Source organism: Caretta caretta, chromosome 1, assembly GCF_965140235.1.
Source record: "Caretta caretta isolate rCarCar2 chromosome 1, rCarCar1.hap1, whole genome shotgun sequence".
NCBI lineage: Eukaryota > Metazoa > Chordata > Testudines > Cheloniidae > Caretta > Caretta caretta.
Genome location: NC_134206.1, coordinates 218202149 through 218226087, shown reverse-complemented (window position 1 = coordinate 218226087; position 23939 = coordinate 218202149). Strand labels below are relative to the sequence as shown.

Below are 23939 nucleotides of genomic sequence, written 5' to 3'. Positions count from 1 at the left end.
ATAATAAAACTATATATGCTATGGGTACAATCCTGCACTGACCGGGAGCTGGACTGGATAGGTTAATGGGGTTTTTTCGCTGAAAACACTGTGGGATACCAGACTAGATGTACCAGTAATAATGGATCTGGACTCCTTGCCATTTCAGTGGCCTGAGGCACTGGTGCACCCCAGTCCCTCTTATTCTCTGCCTGTGGCACATAATAGTCTAGTCTCCTAATTTTGGTTGTCGGGTGAGCATGCAGGTACTGGGTGGTGTTGGCAGCAATGTTGCTGTATATTTCAGAATGTTCATTGTCAGTTTATTTATGGGCTTTCCAAATCTGGGAAAAAAACCCTGAACAGTGAAAATGTGGTGTTTGCCAATTTCTTTTTTCTCAGTTCAGCGGGCAGGAATGGGTTTTCTGAGTATGGTAAACCTTACAAACAGGAGAATGAGAGACAAAGTCCTGAAGAATTTTGTTGTTCTTTGTCCATCAGGCAGACAGCCACGGCTGCATTTCTGAAGTGGTAAAGACCAAGATATTCCAGCTCAGGCGATCTGGGTATGAGGATAAAATCCACGTGGAAGCCAACATTAAAGAGGAGGAGACCGGTATGAATTTTATGGACTTGCTAGGGCTGTGTGGGGAGCCCAGGGCTGGAATAGCTGGGGGCTGAGGGGCATTGGCAGAGAAATGTGGGGAGTCCAGGGCTGGAATAGCAGTGGGCTGCAAGGCATGATTCAGATGTGTTAGTTCATGCCCCCTCTTTGTTTTCTTCTCTTGCAGGGGTGGAGTTAACTGGGACGGGCTCCTGCAAACTCACATCCATCATTAGCAAAGTCACCTTTGAGAAGGTGGACTCCCATTACAAACCTGGGGTCCCCTTCTTTGGGCAGGTAGGGAACCTCTGAAACCACAAGCAGCTAAATGACATGTGAGCATCAAATGAGTGTGCCACAGAATCTGCAGTCACAGGGCGGTGATATCTCCTCTCCTTCTCTGGGAGCTGCTGGATCAGAGCATTTTTAACACCCCGTGCCTTTGCTTCTTCATCACAAGTTCTGGCGCCAGCATCTCTGCAGCATAGGACCTGGGGTTCTGCAAAGCTGGTTATGCTCAAACTGAGCTAGAGTTTACCTATCTCTGTGAGACCCCAGCCACTCTCCCTGACTGTCCTGAGGGCCCAGAGGAAACGCTTGTGGTGGAATTTTCCCTCTGGCCCTTTGCCTACCCCTTTCTGTTCTGAGGATGCCTCCTGCTGGGTTGAGTCAAGGTGCTGCTTTTCTAACTCTCCAGCTGTTTGGGAGACTCGCAGCTCTGGGATGTGTGACCTCTGAGCCCACTGCGCACTCATCTGACCCACAGGGATGAGAAAGATACAGTGAAACTAGATTCTGAGATTGCATTTCCCGCTCTGGGCACAGGGTATATTGTCCTCACCGCAGACACTTTAGTATCCTCTGGCATATTCACTGCCACCTGCTTCCGAGAGTCCCTCAGCAGATTCCCCAACCACAATGTGTTTCACAGCAAGCGCCTTTCATGGTGATGGAGTAAACGGCCAGTAAGATTGTGGGCACCACCTTCCTTGCCTAGTGTAAATATGGAGCATTGGTGTATCTCCTTTAGGTGAAGCTGGTGGATGGGACCAATGCGCCAATCACCAATGAAACAGTCCAGATTTCTGTGGAAGAGAGCGACTATCAAGTCAACTACACGACGGATGATCAGGGGCGAGCACGGTTTGCCCTGGACACATCTAAGTTCAAGTTTGCCTCCATTGGGCTCAGAGTGAGTGGCTGGGGGAGGGTGGGGAGTTACTGATGGGGCTCCAAAGGGAGTATCTGTTAGGATATCTGTTTATATAGCTTTTCTGCTGAAAACAGATATCCCCTCACCCAGGGAGTGTGTGTATATATATCTATATCTCCTTCATATCTGTGAGGTGGCAATAGCCCTGCCATCAGTTGTGTAGCCAAATGTGATAATTGTATTTATCTTATACTTTTGACCATCTCACTCTGCCTGTCAGTCCCCATCCCCGTAGGACTGATTCCAACATTCAAAACCTTTGAGCTGCCATAAAAAAAAAATCAACCTGCCACACAAATGGTTTCTTTGCCCCAAATGTAGAGTTTCCTGCTGAGATTGCATTAGCCTGAGATGCAACATCAGAATAAACAAGGATTAATATGTGGCCTATCTTATTGTCCAAACATATAACAGGTGGAAAATAGACTAGTTCTCCACTATCTCACCCTCAAAGAGGGCACATTCTATGATGCTTGATTTTTTAATTCTCTTGTCCCAAATTAAAAACATTGAAAATGTCCACAATGTACCAGGGACATTTTTGAAATTTTCAGGGATTATAGGGAAAAATTTCAAGAATTTCAAATCAGATAGGGAAAAATAAAGAAAGGCAAGTATATGGGGCAAGCTCAAGGCATTAAACAACTTCCTCCTGCAAATACAAAGTAGTTCTCTCCTCTCTCGGACCAAAATTCTCTCATCTCCAAAACTGCTGTTCAGTTCAGATTTTAAACTCTGTGGGTACAAGGTAAATCTTTCGTAGTTGTCTGTAAAGTTCTTAGCACGCCTTTGGTGCTATACAAATAATATGTCATAAAAATAATGGACTAGCTTTCCCATTGATATCAATGGGAGCTCTGGCTGAGTAAGGCCTTTTGGATTTGTTCTACTACTAAATAAATAAATAATGTGTCTTGTTTCGTACAAGGCAAGGAACCCATGTCCTCTGTGGGTTTGATCCTATGAAATGCTGAGCACCCTGATTTCTTATTGACTCCCTGATGAACAAAGCGCCCCCGCACCTTCCAGAAGCAGGCCATTATTATCTCGCTCCTTTAAACACATGCTGTGAATTTCAATTTCATTTTTTAATGATTTATATAAATATTTTCTCTGTTACCAGGCAACTCATAAAACAGGCACCTACTGTTACGATCGTTCCTGGACCAGTCCTTCATACGAATTGGGCTATTTCAGAGCAAAGCGGTTTTACTCTTCGAGTAACAGCTTTCTCAAAATAGAGCTTGTGTCAGAGACGCTAAGCTGTGGCCATACTCAGGAAGTCCGGGTGCACTATATCCTGAAGCCAGAGGCCGTAGGGGAGCAGAAGGAAATCGTCTTTTACTATTTGGTAAACCTGGACATACTAATCTTTGTCTCCATACAGGTGACACCAACAGATAGGCCCAAGGGCTGCCAGACAATCAGCCTCTGGACAATAATTCTAGGTGGGGCCACAAATTGTGTGTGGCCTGGGGTAAGGACTTGTACCTATGTTACCCATAACCCTTCACACTCTTTTCCTTGGGCTGATGCTCTTTGCTCAGCCCCAATATTGGATACCAATATTTTATGAGGAGAAGAGGAGGAAGTGGGTTCTATTGCCCCTGATTAAACACAAAGAATTCTGCTAGCAGAGATCAACAGAGCAGCTCTGCTGGCTCCAGTCGCCTGAGACCCAAAATTCCTGAAATTCCTCTCACAGGTTCCCCCCTTCTAAGGTCTCTCCTACTCATAATACCCATAACAGGAAGGTTTCTTCTTTCATGCAGGTGATGGCCAAAGGAGGCATTGTGCGAGCAGGGACTCAGGCTCTGGCTGTGGAGCATGGTGATGGTGAGCTCTCACCACCCCTTCCCTTATCTTTGTTCCGGGAGGCTAGGCCACTGTGACTGAAACATAGGCTGCTTCCATATGCAGTGAGAGGATCATCATGTGCCATCCCCTGAGATGGGGGAAAAAAGTGGGGGAGAACGAATTTCTTTCCTCTATAGCCATTCTAGCTCTGCAGCTCTGGCCAAGCTCTAATCACCCCAGCTCCTCACATCTCCTGACTGATATATTCTTTGTCACTCATGTCAGTCGCAGGAGACTCTCATCTTGAGTAATCCAGGCTGGATTTGCTTTAACCCTTGGGTAGAAATCCCATCCACTCTGCATCCTTCCCTCAGCCACCAGGCTCTTACAAAATCCTCCCTTTTATTTTCCAGGGCATGCGGGGCTTCTGGGTTCCTAAGGGACACAGTTAATGATGAAGGTCTAGAAACTAGATTGAGTCTCACCAAACTCATGTGTCCAGTTTGTGCCAAAGCAGGATTTGAATCCAGATTTTGGCAGTAAGAGCTGATGTTCTCATCAGTAAATCAAGATCCATTCCCTATTTTTCCATGTGGTTGGAATCCCAGCTGTAACAAGTTTGGCATGGAGGGAAGCCTAGAGACTCTAGAGAGGTGTGTGGCCCTGGCCTGGAGCCAACTTCCTGTAACTTAGCCTTTCTCTCTTGTTTTATTTGCCAGTTAATGGGACTTTCTCACTGATGCTCCCCGTGGAGTCTGATATTGCTCCCCTTGCACAGATGCTCATATACACCACTTCACCCAGTCAGGAGCCGATTGCTGATTCAGTCAAATTCCAGGTCGAAAATTGCTTTGCCAATAAGGTGGGTGTCTTGATTGAGAAACCCCAATTCACTCCTTGAAGTCACTGATTAGAGAGCAGCAGCAGTTTGTATTTTTTTATTTAGGTTTACGAACATTAAAACAGTCACTTATCAAATGCTCTTGGTGATTTTACCATATATTAAAAATAGCCCTAAGATTAAATGATTTGTGGTATTTCGGACGAGGTGAGGAAGTGGAATAGATTTCATAGCCAAAGGGTCCTCCCAGACAACACACTACCAAGAGCCCCTCCTTGCAAAACAGACAGGGCTCCAGCTCTAGTACCTCCACTGATCTCCACGGTGGCACTGTGGGTGGTGAGGGAGGTGGGTTTGTCAGGTAACCAGGTCATAATCTAGTTACCTTACTACCATCACCTTAAACGCAGCCCAGTAACTGATAGGGAACCAGTGCAGATCATGAAGGACAGGTAACAGCCATACAGCCTCCATTCAGGGGACAGATCTAATTTTTGTTTTATCTTCTGGCTGCTTCCCTCCATCCTACCAGCATCACTTGCATCTCCTCCGTAGTGAGCTCCAGCCAGCCTACCCTTATCCAGGCCACACGCTATATCAAGCAATCAGTAAAGCATTCAGTAGCACTGACTAGATCGGATGAGACAGAGGAGAGCTTGGTGTCCTCAGCCCATTGAAAGACCATAGTCCATGTCCTCCTAATGACCCCATATACTCTTTGAAGAAGAGAGAGGACAAGATGTGCCCTGTGCAACCCCACATGGGAGAGCCCTCAGAGCAGAAGAGCAATTGCCCAAAACTACCCTTGGGGACCCGTCTGAGAGACAGGCATCAAGCCACTGAAGGGCAGCCCCTCCTCTCCTAGGGTTCACAGGAAAATTAATGCCTCTTTGAGATCAGTGGTATCAAAGGTGGTTGATAATATCCGCTTGGACACCTGTACCCAGATCAAAGGTATTTAGGTGCCTAACTTCCATTAATTTCAATAGAAGTTAGGGGTCTAAATACCTTTGAGGATCTGGGCCCTGATCTTTATTCATCATCTGGAGATCATCTACCTAAGCAGTTAGTGCAGTCACTATACCAGATCTAGGTCTGTACCCAGGTTGGCCAGTGTCAAGGGGAGCCAAGGCATCTGGATACTGTGAGAGCTTCTTTCACCACAACCTTCTCAATAATCTTAACCAAAAATGGAAGAATAGGTACTGGCCTCCAGTCAGCCAGATTGTCAGCATCAAGTGACAAGTGAAAGCCACACAGTAGCTTCCTTAAGAGAAGCTGACAGCCTGGGACTGGTTGACAGTTTCCACCAGGCCCCAGCTGTGGCCCCAGTCCTTGCCCTCTGGCCTTCATCAGCCAATGAAGACACGGGTCCATAGCACTGCCTGTGTGCCTCAGTGTATTCCCAATACCTCTAGAATCTCAGTGAGGGTCACTGGCCTAAACTCAGCAAGGGCAGGGCTTAGTGTTTGTCAGGTGATAGAATGAGGAGTGGGCCTTGTTGGAGTGCTCTGGCAATCTCCAGCTGGTGGATGGCTTCTTGGGAGCCATTACCCATCTGCAGCATTCAGGTCCTAGGCTGTTCTTCATTTTACCAGGGCTGCAGTAAAATCAGCTCCCTGATGGCCCACAATCCCTCCTGGTATATCCAGGATGCAGCATAGGCTCTGGGACCAGAGCACAGGTGTGTCCACTGTACAAGCTGAGCCAGCAACTACTTGGGGTAGTGTCATGGTGTTCATGGTAGCCATAAAATCATGAACTGAGTCATCAATGGGAACGGAGAATTTACCAAGCACTGATTGCTCCACTGCCACCTTAGAGAGTAACTGAATGTCAGTAGATAATAATGTATATCTGTGTGGGGAGCCCAGGACTGGAATAGCAGGGGACTGCAGAGCAGAGTTGAGGGGGATTAGCAGAGCTGGGTGAGGTGGTTCCAGGACTGAGCTGTGCTGCGGGGCAGCATGTGAAGGTATCTGAAGAAGTAGCTCCTCTAACACCTTTCCTGGGGTTGCAGGTCAACTTGCATTTCTCACCAGCCGAGGGCCTCCCCGCCTCCGACACTCACCTCCGGGTCGGAGCCTCCCCGGGCTCCCTGTGCGCCGTCCGTGCTGTGGACAAGAGCGTCCTCCTCATGAAGCCAGAAGCTGAGCTCTCGCCCAGCTCTGTAAGTGCCAGCCTGGTCTGTTGATCAGCAGGTGCAAGAGCTGGTCTTCTCTTAGGGGCCATGTAAGAAGAAAATGATGCAGCCTGGTCCAATCAAGACCAGCTCGGTGCTGAGGAGTGGCATCTACTGGAAAAAAAAATCCCTTCTGTCAGTGCAGATATCTTAATGCTGTCCTGCCCTTATCTTATCTTCTTTCAGTTAGGTGAGAAGCAGAGAACTGGGCACCATTTAGACCCCAGGAACTTTTTCAACTCCTTTGGGATGCTGTTATGTCTGGAAACAGCCCTGGTCAATGGGGCTGCAGATTTTCTCCTGTTCAGGGCCTATTCATCCATTTATTTATTTATTTATTTACTGATATTGGTGTAGCGCTTACAGGCCTAGACCAGGTTGTTCCCCATTGTCTCAGGCACTTTATAATTAACAGTCCCTGGCTAAGAAAGAAGGACCATTGATATGAGCACGAGCACCTTTAGCAGATACTTTGATATAGTTGATCATAATAGCCAGGGCAACAAACTGCCCTCAGCCAAAGAAGCAGCTTCCCACATCCCTCTTTCCTGCTCCCTGCTCTGTAGTGTATTTACCGCTCTTGGTTTATTTTCTATCACTTCCACCTTCTCTCTATATATCTGTCTGTCTGTCTGCCTCTGCCTGTCTGTCTCCCCCAGCAGTGTTTCTCAGCACTGATGAGGCCAAGTGACACAGTTCTGTTTGCCCAGGTGTATAACCTGCTGCCAGTGAAGGAACTTCAGGGATATCATCATGGCACAGACGTGCTGCCGATGGATCCCCAGGAGGAGTGCATTGCCGCAGAGAAGATAATTGTGAATGGAGTCACCTATGCTCCAGTGTCAGAGCCAGATGAAGAGGACACTTATAGCATCTTGAAGGTAAAGTCTCCTCATCCTGTCCTTGTGGCTGTGGGGAGATGAGGACATTTAAACCTGCTGTGAGTGGCATGTGGGGCAGGGCTAGCTGCTCTGGAGTGCTGATCACTGATCTATATCTGGAGCAAGTACAATGGTGGTGCAAACTTCCACCATGCACTGTCCCTCATCAATGTGCTTCAGGTCTGACCTGGAAAGATCAGGTATGAGCACCTCTACGGTGAGGCAAATGCTGTCTTCATGGGCATTTCAATCCTTGACCTCTCTTCTGAGGCTGCTAACAGGGGGCGTATTAGTGCTTATGGTGAAGGTGTTCTTTGTGATGTGGGTACCTGCGCCACTAAGAACTGGCCTAATACGCACCAGCTCATTTCACATAACCCAACAAATGACCAGTATATAGGAACGTCTTGGATTCAGGGCTGATTTGAGACTAGACTGGAACTGGTGAACTAGAAGTAAAATAATCCATGTGCCCTTACCATCCCCCAAGACTAACGAATGCCCTCTGAGCTGGAGCTAGATTGGAACCACACATCTAGAGATCAGACTCTGTATTCCATTCCCTGGTTCACCCAGGCCTCAGACCTGGAGTTGGATTGGAAATTGGAACCAGTGCCCTAGAGATAAAAGGACCCTGTATCCTATTCCCTTATCTTTTTGAGCCATCCAGTCCCTCAGACCTGAGACTGTCACCCTGGGCTCTATGGGTAAGGCTAAGATTCCGTAACAGTTATTTTTAATAAAAGACACGGACAGATCACGGGCAATAAAGAAAAATTCACAGAGCCCATGACCTGTCCGTGACTTTACTAAAAATAACCGGTGGGGAGGCAGGGCTAGGTGGGAGGGGGAATGGAGTCCCAGCGACTGCAGTGGGGGTGCAGCCATGGGGGGCACACAGCCCCGCTCTGGAGCTGGCAGCAGCTGCGGGACAGGGGTGCGCAGCTTCTACTGCAGCTCCCACCAAGCCCTGGCTGCAGCGGGGGCATGGAGCGCATGGCCCTGGAAAGCTGCAAGGGGGGTACATGGCCCCTGTTGCAGCCGCCGGGCAGGGGTGCGTGGCCCCGGCTGCAGCCCCCACCAAGCCCGGGACGCCGCAGGGCTGGGGCTGCAGGGTCCTGGTTCCAGCCAGCCCCAGTTGCAGGGCAGGGTCGCACAGTCCCGCCTCCACCTCCTGAAGTGTAGAAATCATGGAGGTCCGGTGAAGTCGTGGAATCCGTGATTGCTGTGACCTCCGTGACTAAATCGTAGCCTTATCTATGCGTGATAGGCTCCATATCCCATCAAGGAAAAGTGTCAAAGTTTCCCCCTTGCTCATTAAACCCCTAGTACTGGTGTATGCTGTGGTGTTATAGCCATGTCGGTTCCAGACCAGGTGAGTAAGGTAATATCTTTTATTGGGCCAACTGGTGTAAGCTCAGAAGCTCGTCTCTCTCTCACCATCAGAAGCTGGTCCAATAAAAGATATCACCTCACCCACCTTGTCTCCCTAATACTGGTGTCAGTTCTGGAATTTCAACCTCAACAAAAATAAATAACAAAATGTATGTTGGGTTTTTCCCTACAGGAAATGGGTTTAAAGGTCTTCACAAACTCCAAGGTGAGAAAGCCACATTACTGCCTCCATTTCCCTCAAGTTGCTTGGGATTACAGAAGTGCTGAAGGACTTAGCAGTGAAATCAGGACACCAGCACAAGGACTCAGGAGAACTGGTAAAGGCCAAAGGCCACGCAAGCATTCTGTTCTGAGCAGAGAGAGCATCTGTGTTTTGGGGTGAACGCTGTTGCTGATCGCTGGCCGCAGGCTAGCTCTAGTGTTGGGACTGGGGTTGTGGATTGAGCATTTGGAAGTTTTTCCCACATCATGAGATGACCATTCCCTCCTGAAGTTTGAGGTTGGGGCACACTTCTCCTGACAGAGTGAGGGGCCTGCTTTGATACCCTCGCCTGGGAGATTAATGGAACCAAATTGTTTCTGGGGGCTCTGAGGGAGAATATTATGCTGCTGGCAGACAAATCTGTGAGTAGCTCGCAGACAATGATCTTCCGTCCTCAGGCATCAGTAGAGGTGTTCCCCAAGCACAGCCTTCTACAGAGTCACCGTTGTCACGCTGTCTGGAGCGGCTCACAACCATCACTGTCTACCTTAAGGCAGATTGTCAGAAAACAGAGCAACATGCCAAACTGTTGGTGTGCTCTATAATTAAATTTCATCAAGCCAGTGACAAATGTGAACTCGTGGATCACTGTACCAGTCTTACCATGGAGTCACAGACAGTCCCCTTAGAGTCTCCAGTTTATCTTGCCACCCAGACAAACTGAACTTTGTGATAAAAAGTCACTTATACCAAAAATCACCTCACATTTTAGGTGGCTTTCAGTCCCAAAAGACCAGTCACTTATCCCTAGATCTTACGTCAAAGATAATGCTGGTAGCCAATTCTATAGTATGCTAACTGAAGGTTTATTGGCTAACAAAAGGAAATGAGAGTTATTGAGAGGTTGAAGCAGATAAAATATATGCATAGGTGAGTCAGTCTGTAATTCCAAATGGTGGCAGTGATGTAATAAACTGCCAGTTTCCCAAGTCTTTTCAGGATCCCCAGATTGTCTCTGGGGATCTCCGCTTCGCATCTGGTACACTTCCCTGTAAGAGTCCAAACAGTCCAGAGATGCAGGATCTTTCCCTGAATCCATACTAACAGCTTCTTCTCACCAAGAACAAGCTGGGAGGGTCACTACCCACGTGGGGTTTTCCTTTGATGACAGAGTGAGGAATGCATTTAGAGTGTTTGCCTCTGATCATCACACACAATGCCCACTTGCTTTGAAACCTGCACTTTTCTGTTAAAGTTCTTCATTTGCATTGCACAAGGCTTCTTTTTTGTTTGATGGGTTATTTAGTTACAGGGTACACATAATGTAAATGTTTGCTATTGCATTATAACGGATGCAGATAAGTGAAAACAAAGCAAGTGACATCCCACTCATTTTCATGAAGTTGAAACACCACATACACTCTGATACATTTAAAAATCGCTTTGTTCTATACGAACACACAAGTGAATTGGCCGGGGGCTCTGGCATGAGCTGGCACCTGGTCTGTCAGGATCACAACCAGGGTTTACGGACGATTAGGGACAATTGAAGTGGGAGGGGAAAATCTTGATGATGGAATTAGTCAGCTTCAGCCTGGGGCTTCTGCCACTGTCTCTTTATGGCACCAATAGCCCTCAGGTTGTAAGACCCTGATAGTGAACCCAGGTCTTTAGGTGGTATCCTTAGCTGCTACCCCTGACCAACAGCTCTAGTGCTAAAGGCCTATAGACCCACAGCAGCCATGCCCTGGTCCTCTGATTGGATGGACAGACAGCACTCCCAGTGAGTACCTGGGCTATTAAAAGCCCCAACAGGTAGAGGAAGCTGTCTGAGCAACAGATCATTGTCTGCTGATTGCTGCCTAGACAGCCTTGCCTGACCCTGCCTGCTGCCTTGCCTGGTCTGGCCTCCCTGATGCACTGACCTGACCCCTTGGATTGGACCTTCCAGCTACTGACCCTTGAGAGAACTCTGACCACTGCCCCAGGCTGCCTCTGATACTGATCAACCTCCCAGCTGCCCCATCATCTGCTCACATTTGACCACTGCTCTGGACTGCCTCCGCCACCAGACATTAGAGAGGTTGAAGCTGACCAATTCCAATATAAAGTTTTTCTTAACTCTTATGCCATAGCTGTACAGGGGGCAAAAAAGAGATTGTTTGCCACTACCATAGAGTCAGTGTTTTTTTTTGGAGTGGTGGGTAGTCTGGAAACATCTGGGCTCTTGTTGCTTGGTGACTGATTTGAACATTTCTCACCAGCAGGAGAGATTGTTAATTGGTGTATATCTGATTTTCAGAAGTGCATTTTCAATTTATGGCAAAGAGCCTAGAGCACTGGATTGGTGGGGTTTTGTGTGTATTATAAATCCAAATAAATAAATAGCGGTGAGGTACCAATAGATCTGTCTAGTTAAACATATTGTAGGCAGAAACTCTGATGCCTCTGCTATTCCAATTCTGGGCTCCCCACACCGCTCTGCCAATGCCTCTCAGTCCTGCCTTGCAGCCCCCCTGCCATTCCGGTCCCCGGCTCCCCACGCAGCTCTGCCAATGCCCCTCAGTCCTGCCCTGAAGCCCCTTGCTAGTCCAGTCCTGTTCAAATGGTAATAGTGGCTTCTATGATAAGCAATATCTATATGACCTTTAGGGCTAGCCCAGGCCAAGCATTGGGGATCTTTTGCTTATGTGATCCTTGCCCCTCAGAATCCAAGCAGCATAAAAAATACAGTTCCTCCTTTTTATCCCTTTGCCCCTTCTGCTTTGAGTTGCAAATTCAGCCATTGGAAGGAATTCAGTGGGCTGTCTCCTCTTCTTGGTGGAGGGGGAGCAATCAGCTGATGTTCCACAATGGTTTGTCTGGTGTTGATGGGCCTTCTTTTGTGGCAGACTGGTATTACACACTCGTTAATGCTTCTTTTCTGTCTGGTGATTCACAGTTACAGATCAAACATGAAATATTACCTTAGAACAGTGGTTCTTAACCTTTACTGCAGCCTGCACCCCTTTGGTTCTCAAAATATGTTCTCGCACCCCTTATCAAAAATCGTTGAAGTAGGTCAGTTCTTTAAACCTAGATATATCATAACTATAGAATGAAAAAGAGATAATTATATACATATAAACATAGGTTTGATGAAACAAAGTAGTTATACTTACATGCCTGTGCTTAATTTTTGTTTTCGATGATTTACCTTCTAAAAAAATCTGGCATGTCTCGCACCCCCAGAAAGGGCATCTCGCACCCCCACGGTGGTGCGTGCACCTCAGGTTAAGAACCACTGCCTCAGAACATGGGATACAGATACTATAAGTGAGATTAATGCCTGCAGCCACTCACAAGGATTGCATAAAGTCTAAACACTGAACACATTGTTATAACTCTAATGCCTAGTTTAACAATACCAATACACAGGTGAGCAAAAAATGGCTGTTATTTTCCACACACACAAAAATAAGGGACAATGGGGAAATCATTTTTTAAAACATATTTTTTGGGTTTTTTTAAATTTTCATTCAAAATAAAAAGTCTCCCCCCCGCCCCGTCCCAGTTTTTCAACAACCCCGCCCCCCAGAAACTGTTGATGGAAACAGAAATTTTTGTATGAGAATTTCCATTGAGTCAAAAAGCTGGGTTTTTTCCAAAATAAAATCTTTGAGAAAATTGTCGTGACCAGTTCTAAGGCCGATCCTTTGAAAGGCTTTGCAGTGATGGTGGAGCAGAAAATGACATGCTGGAGTCCTGATGACCCCTCAAACATGCTTCAGACATGGAACTTTCCATTCCCACCCTGCCCACCACAACAGATTTGGGTGTCTGACTGCATCAGTGTAGCTGGAGGGGAAAGTGTCCAGGGTGTGTCTAAATTGCAGTGGGAGGTGTAATTTCCAGCATGGGAGCCAGGTTTGTATAATTTTTGGTGGTGCCCAGAACGGGTCCAAGCAGAGCTGTCCCTTCCATGAGATGGACCAGGGGCAACCGCCCCAGGCCACATGCTTTGGGGGGCTCCACACTTCAGGAGGATGCAGGGTCCAGGGCAACCTGGGAGGTTAGCGGGGGGCCTGGTGCCAGCAGCAGCAAGCAACTCAGCCCCAGCCCACCCCGCCGGTTCCCAGCATCACTCAGTGAAGGGGGCGGAAGCCGGAAAGAGGCAAAGGTGGGGGCTTGGGGGAGGGGGTGGAATGGGGGTGGGGCGGGGAAGGGGTGGGAAGAGGTGGGGCAGGGGCTGGGGGAAGGGGTGGAGTGGGGGTGAAACAGGGTGGGCTGGGGCAAGGTTGTTTTCTGGTGCTGTCGCCAGGCCCCCCGCTAACCCTCCAGGCTGCCCTGGACCCCACATCCCCCTGAAGCATGAGGCCCCTCCAAAGCACAGGGCCTGGGGGCGGTTTCCCCAGTCTATCCTATGGATGGGACGGCTCTGAGACTATAAGCCCAAACCTTGGTGGAGCTGGGCCCAAGATCCTGAATATTGGTGGAGTTCGAGCACCACGGGCCCATATAACTCGCCGCCTGTGATTTCCAGGCCTGACAGACATACAGGTGCTAGCTTTGATCAAGAGCTAGTGCGCTAAAAAGAGAAGCGTAGTTATTGCAGCACAGATGGCTGGTTGGGCTAATCACCCCCAGCGCGATCCCGCTTGGGACCCAACGTATGTACTTGGGAGGCTAGCCTGTCATGCCCTCACTCCTACACTTCTATTTTTAGCACACTAGCTTGATCACAGGTAGTGTAGTGTAGGTACATCTACCCAAGCTGGAAATTACGCCTCCAGCTGCAGCGTTGACCTACCCTCAGCGGTGGAAGCATCAGGCTGGTTTTGATGCATTATATCTGTGCTAATCAGTTGTACTCACACCACCCAGGACATTCAAAGCTCGTTTTCTCAGGTTACCCTGCCATGGCTGAGACCCTTCCAACAGAGGCGGAGACAATTCGAAAGTATTTCCCGGAGACATGGATTTGGGATTTAGTGTCTGTGAAGTGAGTAGCTGGCTGTTGCTGTTCTAACATTCCATTATTTTTTGTGATGATAATATGAATTCCTGATGGTTACTGAGCCTCTTTCATCAGCCCAACGTGCTTTTCAAACTCTGTGTATGCAGGATTCACTCAGTCACCCGCGGGCTGTTCCCCATTGGCAGGTGTTTACAGTGCAGAACAACACTGCACAAGCTTCTAGAAAGGAAAGTGAAGAAGAGCCCCATTTCCAATTGAAATTGCAGGGGGAATCTAAGCATTTGGATTGTAATGACCCAGGGATTAATGGGGTGAGCCCCCCTCTTCTTGTTAAAAGGGTTGTGGAGTCTTTAATGATCACAAGTTGTCAAAATATCAGCTGTGTTATCTGAATGACAGAACCTCCCATGGCACATGACCTCCCAGCACAATGGGCTCAGTGCTAACTCAGAGGGGAGAGCGCTCCCTACTGAGTCCCCACATCACTCCCTGCAGCACAGCGTCATACTGGAGCATTGTGCTCAGTGTGGACTCAGAGGGGAGAGCGTTACCTACTGAGTTCTCCACACCACTCCCCGCGTCACAGCACTCTGTAGCACCACACTGGAGCATTGGGGTCAGTGCTGATTCAGAGGGGAGAGGACTCCCTACTGAGTTCCCCACATCACTCCCTGGAATACTTGGGTTTTCCTTCAGTGTCTGACCAGGCTGTGATCATGATCCTATCTCTCTTTTTGTCACCAGCTCCAACGGAAGTGCTGAATTGCCCTTGACAATCCCCGATACCATCACAGAATGGAAAGCCAACATGTTCTGCACCTCGAGTGACACTGGCTTTGGCCTGTCCCCAACCGTGTCCCTCAGAGCCTTCCAGCCCTTCTTTGTGGAGCTCAGCCTGCCCTACTCCGTGGTGCGTGGCGAGGCCTTCACGCTAAAGGCCACTGTCTTCAACTACCTGACCCGCTGCATCAGGGTAAGGGACACTCACACCATCACCATGCAACCAAACCCACAGGCCATACCTCTCTGCGTCACAAACTCCTGTGTCTGTAGCTCTCTTTAGCCCTCGGTCTCTCTGCAGTCCCTGTCCTCCCCAAACACCTGTACACCCAAGCTTCAATGCTCCTGTAACTCCCATGCCACCCCAAACCCCTGTAACTCCAAATCTCTACATCCCTGTAACCATCTACATTTCTAAACCCATGTGTTCCCTCAACCCCCTCTGTCCCATATAGTACCACAAACCCTGTTCTGCCCAGTTCTCTGCACATCCCATCTGCTGTACTGTCTGCATCTCTAGTTACTCCCAATTTCCCTAGCCCCCTCCCTGATGACACGTCTCTGGACAATTGACAGGTCAACATCTCACTGGCTCCATCTGCTGACTTCCGAGCTACCCCTGTGGAGAAGGAAGAGGACTCTTATTGTCTCTGTGCGAATGGAAGAAAAACCGTGTCCTGGGCTGTGACCCCAAAATCTCTGGGTAAGAAGCATTATAGCTCTGATATCTTTGGGGGCTGGATGGAGTGGCACAGAAACCTCAGGGGGCAGGGACCTGGTAGCTCAAAAATCTCTTGGTAGGGGATTCAACTTCCCCAAGACACTTCTTTGGGGTGTTTTACTTCTGTCCTTGGTTGGGGAGTGATAAAGCTCCTCCTCAGACAAGACAGAGAACCCTAAATGGTTTTCAGCTGTTGGACCCCTCCATTCAAAAGACACTTGTCTGTTCAGTGAGGACCTCCACCAACATACTCCTCTCTAACACACCAGTAAAAGATGAGAGCTGGCTGGATCTCTTCTTTCAGCAAGAAAAGCAGGTTATAGTCCTTGGTTCTCACATGGGCCAGGACAGTCATCCAGAATGAGGGTGATTTGTGCTGAGACTGGAAGCCTGAAATACAGTTATCACCCATCTGCTTCACCCCTGCCCATATCACATAGTGGAGAAACCACTTAGTTGAGACACCCCATAGAAAACTTAAAGTGCTGGTTAAATGGCCATCCTTACTAAGAGAAGAGCCCATCTGAAAGTACTTAAATTGTTGTAAAATCCTGTGCTGATTTAGAGAAGGGCATGAAGCCAATCCACTGATCCAAAAGAGCTTTGAACTCTGAGGTATCTGAAATCCAGTTCAGATCTGGATTCAGCTTTGTGGTTTGAGCTCATCTCTCCACTGAATACAAATACAAGTGTGACAATGAGATTTGTTACCTTTCTCCTTTATTTGATCTTTGTTTCTTCTTTCATTCTTCATTTGGCAGCTTTGTTAGTAATGAATCAAAGCTTAGCATTTCTCAAAGCCTCCCTGAGGTGTCTAGCTCCCCACTGAGCTCTTATTATAGCCCTAGTATCTGGCTGCTCAAAATCAGCAGACAGCCATTCCACCTCCACCCTCCATCCCAGTGGAAATATCTCCCTCTTTGCTTCACAGATATGAAGTGCACAGCAATCACCTACAACTATGGGGATATTTTTTTCACTGAGGTCTAAACTCTTGAGTAGACAGCGCCAGCAGCCTTTCAGGTGGCCAAAGGCACATTCAACTATCATTCTGCACCTGCTGAGCCTGTGATTGAAGCACTCCTTGCTGCTGTTGGGGTAGCCAGTGTATGGCTTTGTGAGCCAGGGGAGTAAAGTGTAGGCTGGATTTCCCAGGATCACTATTGGCATTTCAAAATCCCCATTGGTAATCCTCTGTTCTGGAAAGAAAGTCCTTGCTTGCAGCTTTCTGCATGTGTCCTGCACCTTCCCTGACCATCCCATGTTGATGTTAGTAAAACATTCCTAGTGATCCACGACAACTTGTATTACCATAGAAAAGTAGCCCTTTCTTTTGGTGTACTCTGGCAAGGTGGTCTGGTGCCAAAATAGGGATATGTGTACCATCTGTTGTCTCACTGCAGATCAGGAACCCTATTGCTGCAAAACCATCCACTGTGTCCGGCACACCGCTGAGAGTCATAGTCTTGTGTAGCAGGAAACAATTAATGGCCCTGCACACTTGCATGACAGCAACTTCCCATGGTGGATTTCCCAACTCCAAATTGATTCCCAACTGATAGGTAGCAATCTAGTGTTGCAAGCTTCCACACAGTGATCACCACTCTGTGCAGCTCTCATTTTGGTGTCAATGTGCTGGAGAGCTGGGGCGAGCTCTGCACACAGTTCCAGGAAAGTGGCCTTGCACATCCACAAGTTCTGCAGCCATTGCTCGTCATGCCATACCTACAAAATGTTGTGTTCCCACCAGTCAGTGCTTGTTTCTCAGGCCCAGAAACAGTGCTCCACCATCTGCAGCTGCTCCATGACTGCCAACAACAACCTTGAATTGTTTCTTTCCATGGTTCACAACAAGCTAGCCTGCAAGGAATCGTCATATTCCCCAATGCTCCTCTTGAGGCTCCGGAAATGCTGCAGGATCAGGCGTGTTGTGTTCACAATGCTCATCACAATAGTGCAGAGCTCTGCAGGATCCATGCTTCTCACAGAGATGGCGGATGCGCAGGTTTGCGGTGTTTTTGAAAAGAGGCGCAAAACATTATGGGATGCAGATATTATTATGGGATGGAGAAAATTGCATCATGGGATGTTGAAACCATGTTTCTAATCACTCCTGCATGACTTTTTTGCCCCCATGATGCATTGCAAACCCTTCCCAAAATACCCTGTGCTAGATGGTTGTGAGTTGTACAGTGGAATACTTACCCAGGGTGCACTGCTTGCTGCCCTCAATTCAGGCGCTGTTAGTGAGGATGTGCACTGCCGATACAAGGAGCATAGTGTGGACATTCAAAACGGATTTAATTACTGCCGTGGCTGCATGTTGACCTAATTTAGGTCTACTTAATTTTGTAGTGTAGACATGCCCTTAATAAACTCCTGACTACTCTCCACTTAACTCCTTGGTACTAGCCAATTGCATCCCCAAGGAGCAGAATTTTTTTAAATACTATCCTGATTCAGCAGCTGTCATTGCCATTCACTGTTATTAGGCTAAGACCATTTCCTGGGAAACATCTCAGGTGAGCACATCTGGAATAAGTGTGCTGACCCTGTTAAGTAATTTGTGGATCTGATGGAGAATTTAATTATTTCTTCCCCTCATGGCCCTGATGGGCTAAATGGGAGCATCAACTGTTTGCTTAACTCAGCCAAGGCTCTATGGATAGAATCATAGATTCATAGATTCTAAGGCCTGAAGGGGCTATAATGACCCTTTAGTCCTGTGTAACAGAGGCCATTGTCCTCAGCCAGAAATCAGATCCATTACTCCCTGCACTCCTATCCATCTTGCCCAATTCCTGCCAGGACTGGGAAGGCTGCTGCAGAGTGATCCTCATGTCTTTTCTGCACTGTTTTTCTGTTTTTTTCACGATTGTAGCTTCATTGATGTAGCAGCACCAGAACAAACTCTTAGTGTAGACATACTATCTGGTGTAACCTGTGACTTGCACTAGTGCCACATGCCCTGGTTTGAAATGAGAGTGTCAGAGTAGCCACCAGCAAGAGTTGGTGGCTGTACTCTGAGGCCACCAAAAATTTTGTTGTGAGAATCCTTGTCAGACCATGCCTGCACTGCATGTGTTTTTCACACAGATGTAGCTGCACCAGAGCAAACCCTTAGAACAGTCCTTCTTCACTGGGGTGAGTCACTTTTCACACCAGGGAAACAGGGCTGTTCTCAGGGTTTGCTTTGGTGCAGCTATATCTGTGTGAAAAACCCAGTGGAGGCATGGTCTAAGATACTACTACCATGTCTACACTACAAACTTATGTTGACTCAAGTTACATCGGCATACAGCTGCCACAGTTAGCACATTACTTGTATGCATGCATACCTGGCTCCTTGTGTCAGAGATGCGTGTACTTCCCAGGTGTGCTTGTATCGATGCAGAGTGTGGTGCCCCATGGATAGGTATTCCACTGCCACTTGTCAAAATGAGAGTTACATTAACAATGGAGAAGCAAGTGATGATCGCAATGTAGAAACGAGCTATGCCAAATTGCTATCAGTCAGTTGAGAATCACTTTGGAGTCAAGAAATTCACTGCAGGGGCTGTTGTCATGCAAGTATGAAAGGCCATTGATCGCCCCCTGCTATGCAGGACTGTGATTCTCAGCAATGTGCAGGACATAGTGGATGGATTTGCAGCAATGGGGTTCCCAAACTGCGGTGGGGTGACAGATGGCACACACATCCCACTTTTGGCACCAGACCACCTTGCCTCAGAGTACATCAACAAAAGAGGCTACTTTTCTGTGGTTATTCAGGTGTTGGTGGATCACTGACATCAGTCAGGGAAGGTGCATGACGTTCGCATCTTTAAGAACACAGAACTGTTCAGAAAGCTGCAAGCAGGGACTTTCTTTCCTGACTGGCGGATTACAAGTGGCAATGTTGAAATGCCAGTTGTGATCCTGGGCAACACAACCTAACCCTTGCTCCCTTGTCTCATGAAGCCATACACCGGCCACCTCGACAGCACCAAGGAATATTTCAGCGAGAGGCTCAGCAGGTGCAGAATGACAGTTGAATGTCCTTTTGGTCATTGGAAGGGGCACTGGCATTGTTCACTCACAGATGGGACCTCAGTGAGGAAAATAGCCCAATGCTGTGTCTTGCATAATGTCTGCTCATAGATATCCATGTTCCTATGCCTGGTCCATAGCTGTGCCTGTACAGCCTCTTCTCCCCCCAGGCCCAGGAGAGCTGATCTCTCCTGTCTGTTCCAGGCAGGAGCATGTCTGAAGTGCATAGCTGGCATGGTCAGCTGGGCAGTTGCACTCGACAAGGGAGAGTTGCTAGGTGTGCCCACTAAGCCGGGCACCCAGGAAAAGGAATTTCAAAAATTTGCAGGGCTTCAAAGAGTGTGTGTGTGTTGTGGGGGGGGGAGGCTTCTGGTTTCTGTGACCCCTGGCCAGCAGAGTTCACAATGGTGACCAGAGCAGTCAGCGTGGGGCATTGTGGGACAGCTGCTGGAGGACAGTAACTGTCAACATAAGTAATGGAGTGTTTGCACTATCACTGCGTTGACCTAAGCACATCGAACTTGGCTCTATGTCTCTCGGGGTGGCGATGTTATTAGGTCGGTGTAACCGGGCACTTACGTCGGTAGGAACCAAACTGAAATGTAGACACATGCACAACTAGGTTGACATAAGCTGCCTTACCTCAACCTAAGTTTGTAGTGGAGACCAGGCCTACATAAGATATGACATGAGCTCTCCCTCTACAGAGAGACTTCCATGTAATCAATGGTGCTGAAGAGTCGAGCACCATGGAAATGACATTGACACCCCTGTAGCTGCAGTGCCTGGCAGAACCCTTATCCCTCTTTGTTTCAGGTAATGTGAATTTCTCGGTGAGTGCAGAAGCCCTGGAGACGGAGCTGTCCTGTGGGAACGAGGTAGCAGTGCTCCCTGAGACAGGACGGAAGGATACAGTGATCAAACAGCTGTTAGTGGAGGTATGTGGGCTGCTTACTCCCTGCGGTATAGAGAAGTGGTAAGTTTTCACACAGTGTGATGTAGGCAAAAAGCCGTGCTATAATGCTCTGTGTAGATTAGGAAAACGGTAATAACTTACAGAGTTGTGACACTATAACTGTCCATGCCTCCTCTGTTATAGGACTTCAGGGCCCATCAAGAACTCTTAAAGAGGGTGGCAGCAAGCCTCCACCTCCAGGCAGAGGAGATGGAGGAGCCCTCAGACTCACTGTTTAACATGCTGTCCCTGTCGGCATCGGGTAGCTGTGACAACTTGCTACATAGCCTAACAGAAGCACATGGGTGGGAGATTGAAAGCACCTAGGGGAATTAGGTGTGCTTTGGAAAATCCCACCCACTATAAGATACAATACTGTATATTCTCTTACAGAAAAAACATTGCATAGTGTGCCAAATAAGCATAACATGGTAACATTGCATAACCTCTCTCTTTCTAGGGCAGCAATGGTTGCTGACATTACACAGTGAAATGAAATAGCACAGGGTAATGCTGCATACCCTCACCTTTGCAGGAAAGCAATAGCTCATTATACAGCACCTATAATCAGTAAGAAATGATACATAAAGCTGCATAGCCTCTCCGTGTGTCATGAAAAAGCAACGATAACTAATGACATTTCATGATACCAACAGTAACATCAGTTATAATAATGTGTAATATTGTCCCTTCCTATTATCCATGTACCCTATTGCTGTCCTTAAATGGAGAGAGAAAATCTGCAGCATTACAGTGAGTAGAATTGCTGATATTCCACTATGTAGTAAGTTGTCTTTAACTTATTGCATCACCTGATGTTAGCAATGACACATAGTGCATGTCCTCTCTGTTATAGGGGCATTAAGGTACCATCTTGCACAGTGTGCTACAGGTAACGAGTAACCCATGCGATAGAGCTGCACTATTCTTCCCCTGGGTGTGAAGAGACAATAACTTATTTGTAGCTGGTTTTTATTTTATTATAACAGATTATTATTTTATGAGTCTACAAGCATCAGTCCATGGAAATTTGCAAATCTCGCTCTTTCTCTAATTCACCCACTTGGCCCTTTACATTTCTCTCTGTCTTCATTCATTGTCCATTTTTGTTGAACTCTCTCTTCTCCCCACCTCTCCTGCTGCCTCTCTGTCCCTTTCTGAAGTTTCCCCACCCTGTCCCCACACAAACTTTGTTCCTGATGCCAGATGTTCAGTCTATCTGCAGCTTCTCACCTTTCTTATTTTCCTTCCCTTCCCAAGCCCGAAGGGATTGAGACGGAAGCAACCTTCAACTCTCTGCTCTGTGCAAATGGTAAGGACCTTTCTGCTGCTTCTTCATCTATGCCCTTTGCCAGTGGATGAAGAGTGACAGCTCCAAGGAGGGAGTGGGATTGTTTGGGAGGCTCTGAGGGTGAGGTGAGAACTTGGGGTGTCAGGATAGAGACTAAGCAATGGTGGGGATGTTTCTGTGTGGCGAGTCAAGACACATTTCCTAATCATGAGGACATTGCTTGAAACATTGAGATCTAGAGCTTGAAAAAGCCCAGGAGAATAGACTGCATGAGCAATCCTGGCCCAAGTCCCCGGGGGATGGGCTTAAAGGGGTTTTAATAGGACTTTTCCATCTCTAATCTCTTATTCTATGGAATGAAATTACAAACTGGATTCTACCATCTGCTAATTGCCAGCAAACAGGAAAGGCCAAAGAACTGGAGATGGCAGTTTCCCATCTGGCCATATGGTGGCACCTCACTCCATAGAAAGAGCTGAGTTTTCCCCATGGGTCAGAGAACTCCAAGCCAGAGGGTACAGTTGGGGATCTTATTGTCCAGTTAGGAGGAATGGAGCTGTTGAAAGCAGGGATTCCCCACGCAGGGGACGGGTGGAAGGTGGCGTTCCAGGTTCTGCTCTGGGACCCATTCACTGCTGAGCATGGGGGCATTTTATTTTATCCTATCTGTCTGATCTTTTCCCTCAGGAAATTCAGAAGCAGGGAAGATTTCCCTGAAGCTTCCACCGAACGTGGTGCAGGGCTCTGCCAGAGCCTATGTGACAGTGCTGGGTGAGTGCAGCAACTCAGAAAGGACCTCCCTTGGCAGCTGCGGCCACTGCTCCTTGTCTGCCTGCCGTGCCAGCCTTTCCACCTGGTCAGCTACTCACTCCCTTCATCAGTGTCCCCATCATCTCTCCATTCATCTCTTCTTGTCTCTTTTCCTGTTCCTGTTCTCCTTTCCCTGACCTCCCTTTATCAGTCTCCCTGTGTGTTGGCCTTTCTGTCTAAGTATCCCTATTCCTATACCAGCCATCCTCCTACCCTTCCTTCTCCCCATTCTCTCACTCTGTGTTTCCTCTTTCAGGATATGGCTCTGCCCTGTTTTTCCCTCTGTCCTTCTCTCTCACCTGTTACTGCCTGTGCTCTGTGGTGCACTCTGCCTCCGCAGGCCACCTCTGTGCGACACTCACTCCCTGTGTCTCCACCTCCAGGCGATATCCTGGGCACAGCCATGCAGAACCTGCAGCAGCTTCTCCAGATGCCCTTCGGCTGCGGGGAGCAGAACATGGTCCTGTTTGCCCCCAACATCTACGTCCTGGACTATCTGAATAAGACGGGGCAGCTGAGCGAGGAGACCAAATCCAAGGCCATCGGATACTTAGTCAGCGGTGAGGAGGGACGGGGCTTTTGTTTCTTCACTTGCTCCCTTCCAAGGTTGTGCTGGGAGCTTTCTGCTTCTGCCTGACTGGCAGAGAGAGCTTCCCTCAGCTGAGGACAGATGGACTGGGTTGTGTATCTGGGGTCCCCATTTGACACGCTCTTGGCTCACTATTGTCAGTTGTCTGAGCACTGTTGTTATGCGCACCCATTGCCCCACGAGAGCTACTGGCCGCTGTGTCCATCCTATGAATCACCCCTATAGTGTGGAAACACTGCACACAGTAGCCAGGTGAAATGGCTTCTCATCCTGGATGCTCTAGCTAACCAGAATGTGGGGTACTCCCTCTACTGGAGTGCGATGGTGCTGCCCATGTGTTGTATGTCAGTTCCCTCTGCTGACTAGCTTGTGGGATGGAGACGTGTATGTTTGTGTACAGGTGCTGGCTGGTACACATCAGGTCTACTCCTGTACCTAGCAGCCCCTTTACTGGCTGAGCTGGTGAGTTGCTCTCTCAACCCCTACGGTGTTTTTTCTGATGTATAAATCCTGCTTTAACTCTCCATTTCAGGTTATCAGAGGCAGCTGAATTACAAGCACCTGGATGGCTCTTACAGCACATTTGGGGAGCATTTCAGGCAGCCGGGGAATACCTGGTGAGATGTCTTGCCAGTCACGCCTCCCCTAAACCTCCTCTGGTATATAGTTATGAAGGAAATGTTAAATGTTAGTCAACTGGTGATGCTGTTAAA

At 48.0% G+C, this 23939-nt stretch overlaps 1 protein-coding gene across 1 annotated transcript in view; it reads left to right on the top strand.

Annotated features, from left to right (window-relative positions):
• Positions 1–23939, top strand: part of LOC125623341 (alpha-2-macroglobulin) — a 45452-nt gene that overhangs the window by 11053 nt on the left and 10460 nt on the right. The window contains exons 10-26 of the mRNA XM_048822493.2: positions 481–595; positions 771–880; positions 1614–1775; positions 2920–3147; positions 3569–3632; positions 4313–4455; positions 6455–6604; positions 7327–7497; positions 9065–9209; positions 13982–14075; positions 14796–15024; positions 15408–15534; positions 20398–20519; positions 21797–21848; positions 22515–22598; positions 23021–23197; positions 23759–23843. Coding sequence (XP_048678450.1) covers positions 481–595; positions 771–880; positions 1614–1775; positions 2920–3147; positions 3569–3632; positions 4313–4455; positions 6455–6604; positions 7327–7497; positions 9065–9209; positions 13982–14075; positions 14796–15024; positions 15408–15534; positions 20398–20519; positions 21797–21848; positions 22515–22598; positions 23021–23197; positions 23759–23843 — 2258 coding nt within the window. The remainder of the gene's footprint in view (positions 1–480; positions 596–770; positions 881–1613; positions 1776–2919; positions 3148–3568; positions 3633–4312; positions 4456–6454; positions 6605–7326; positions 7498–9064; positions 9210–13981; positions 14076–14795; positions 15025–15407; positions 15535–20397; positions 20520–21796; positions 21849–22514; positions 22599–23020; positions 23198–23758; positions 23844–23939) is intronic.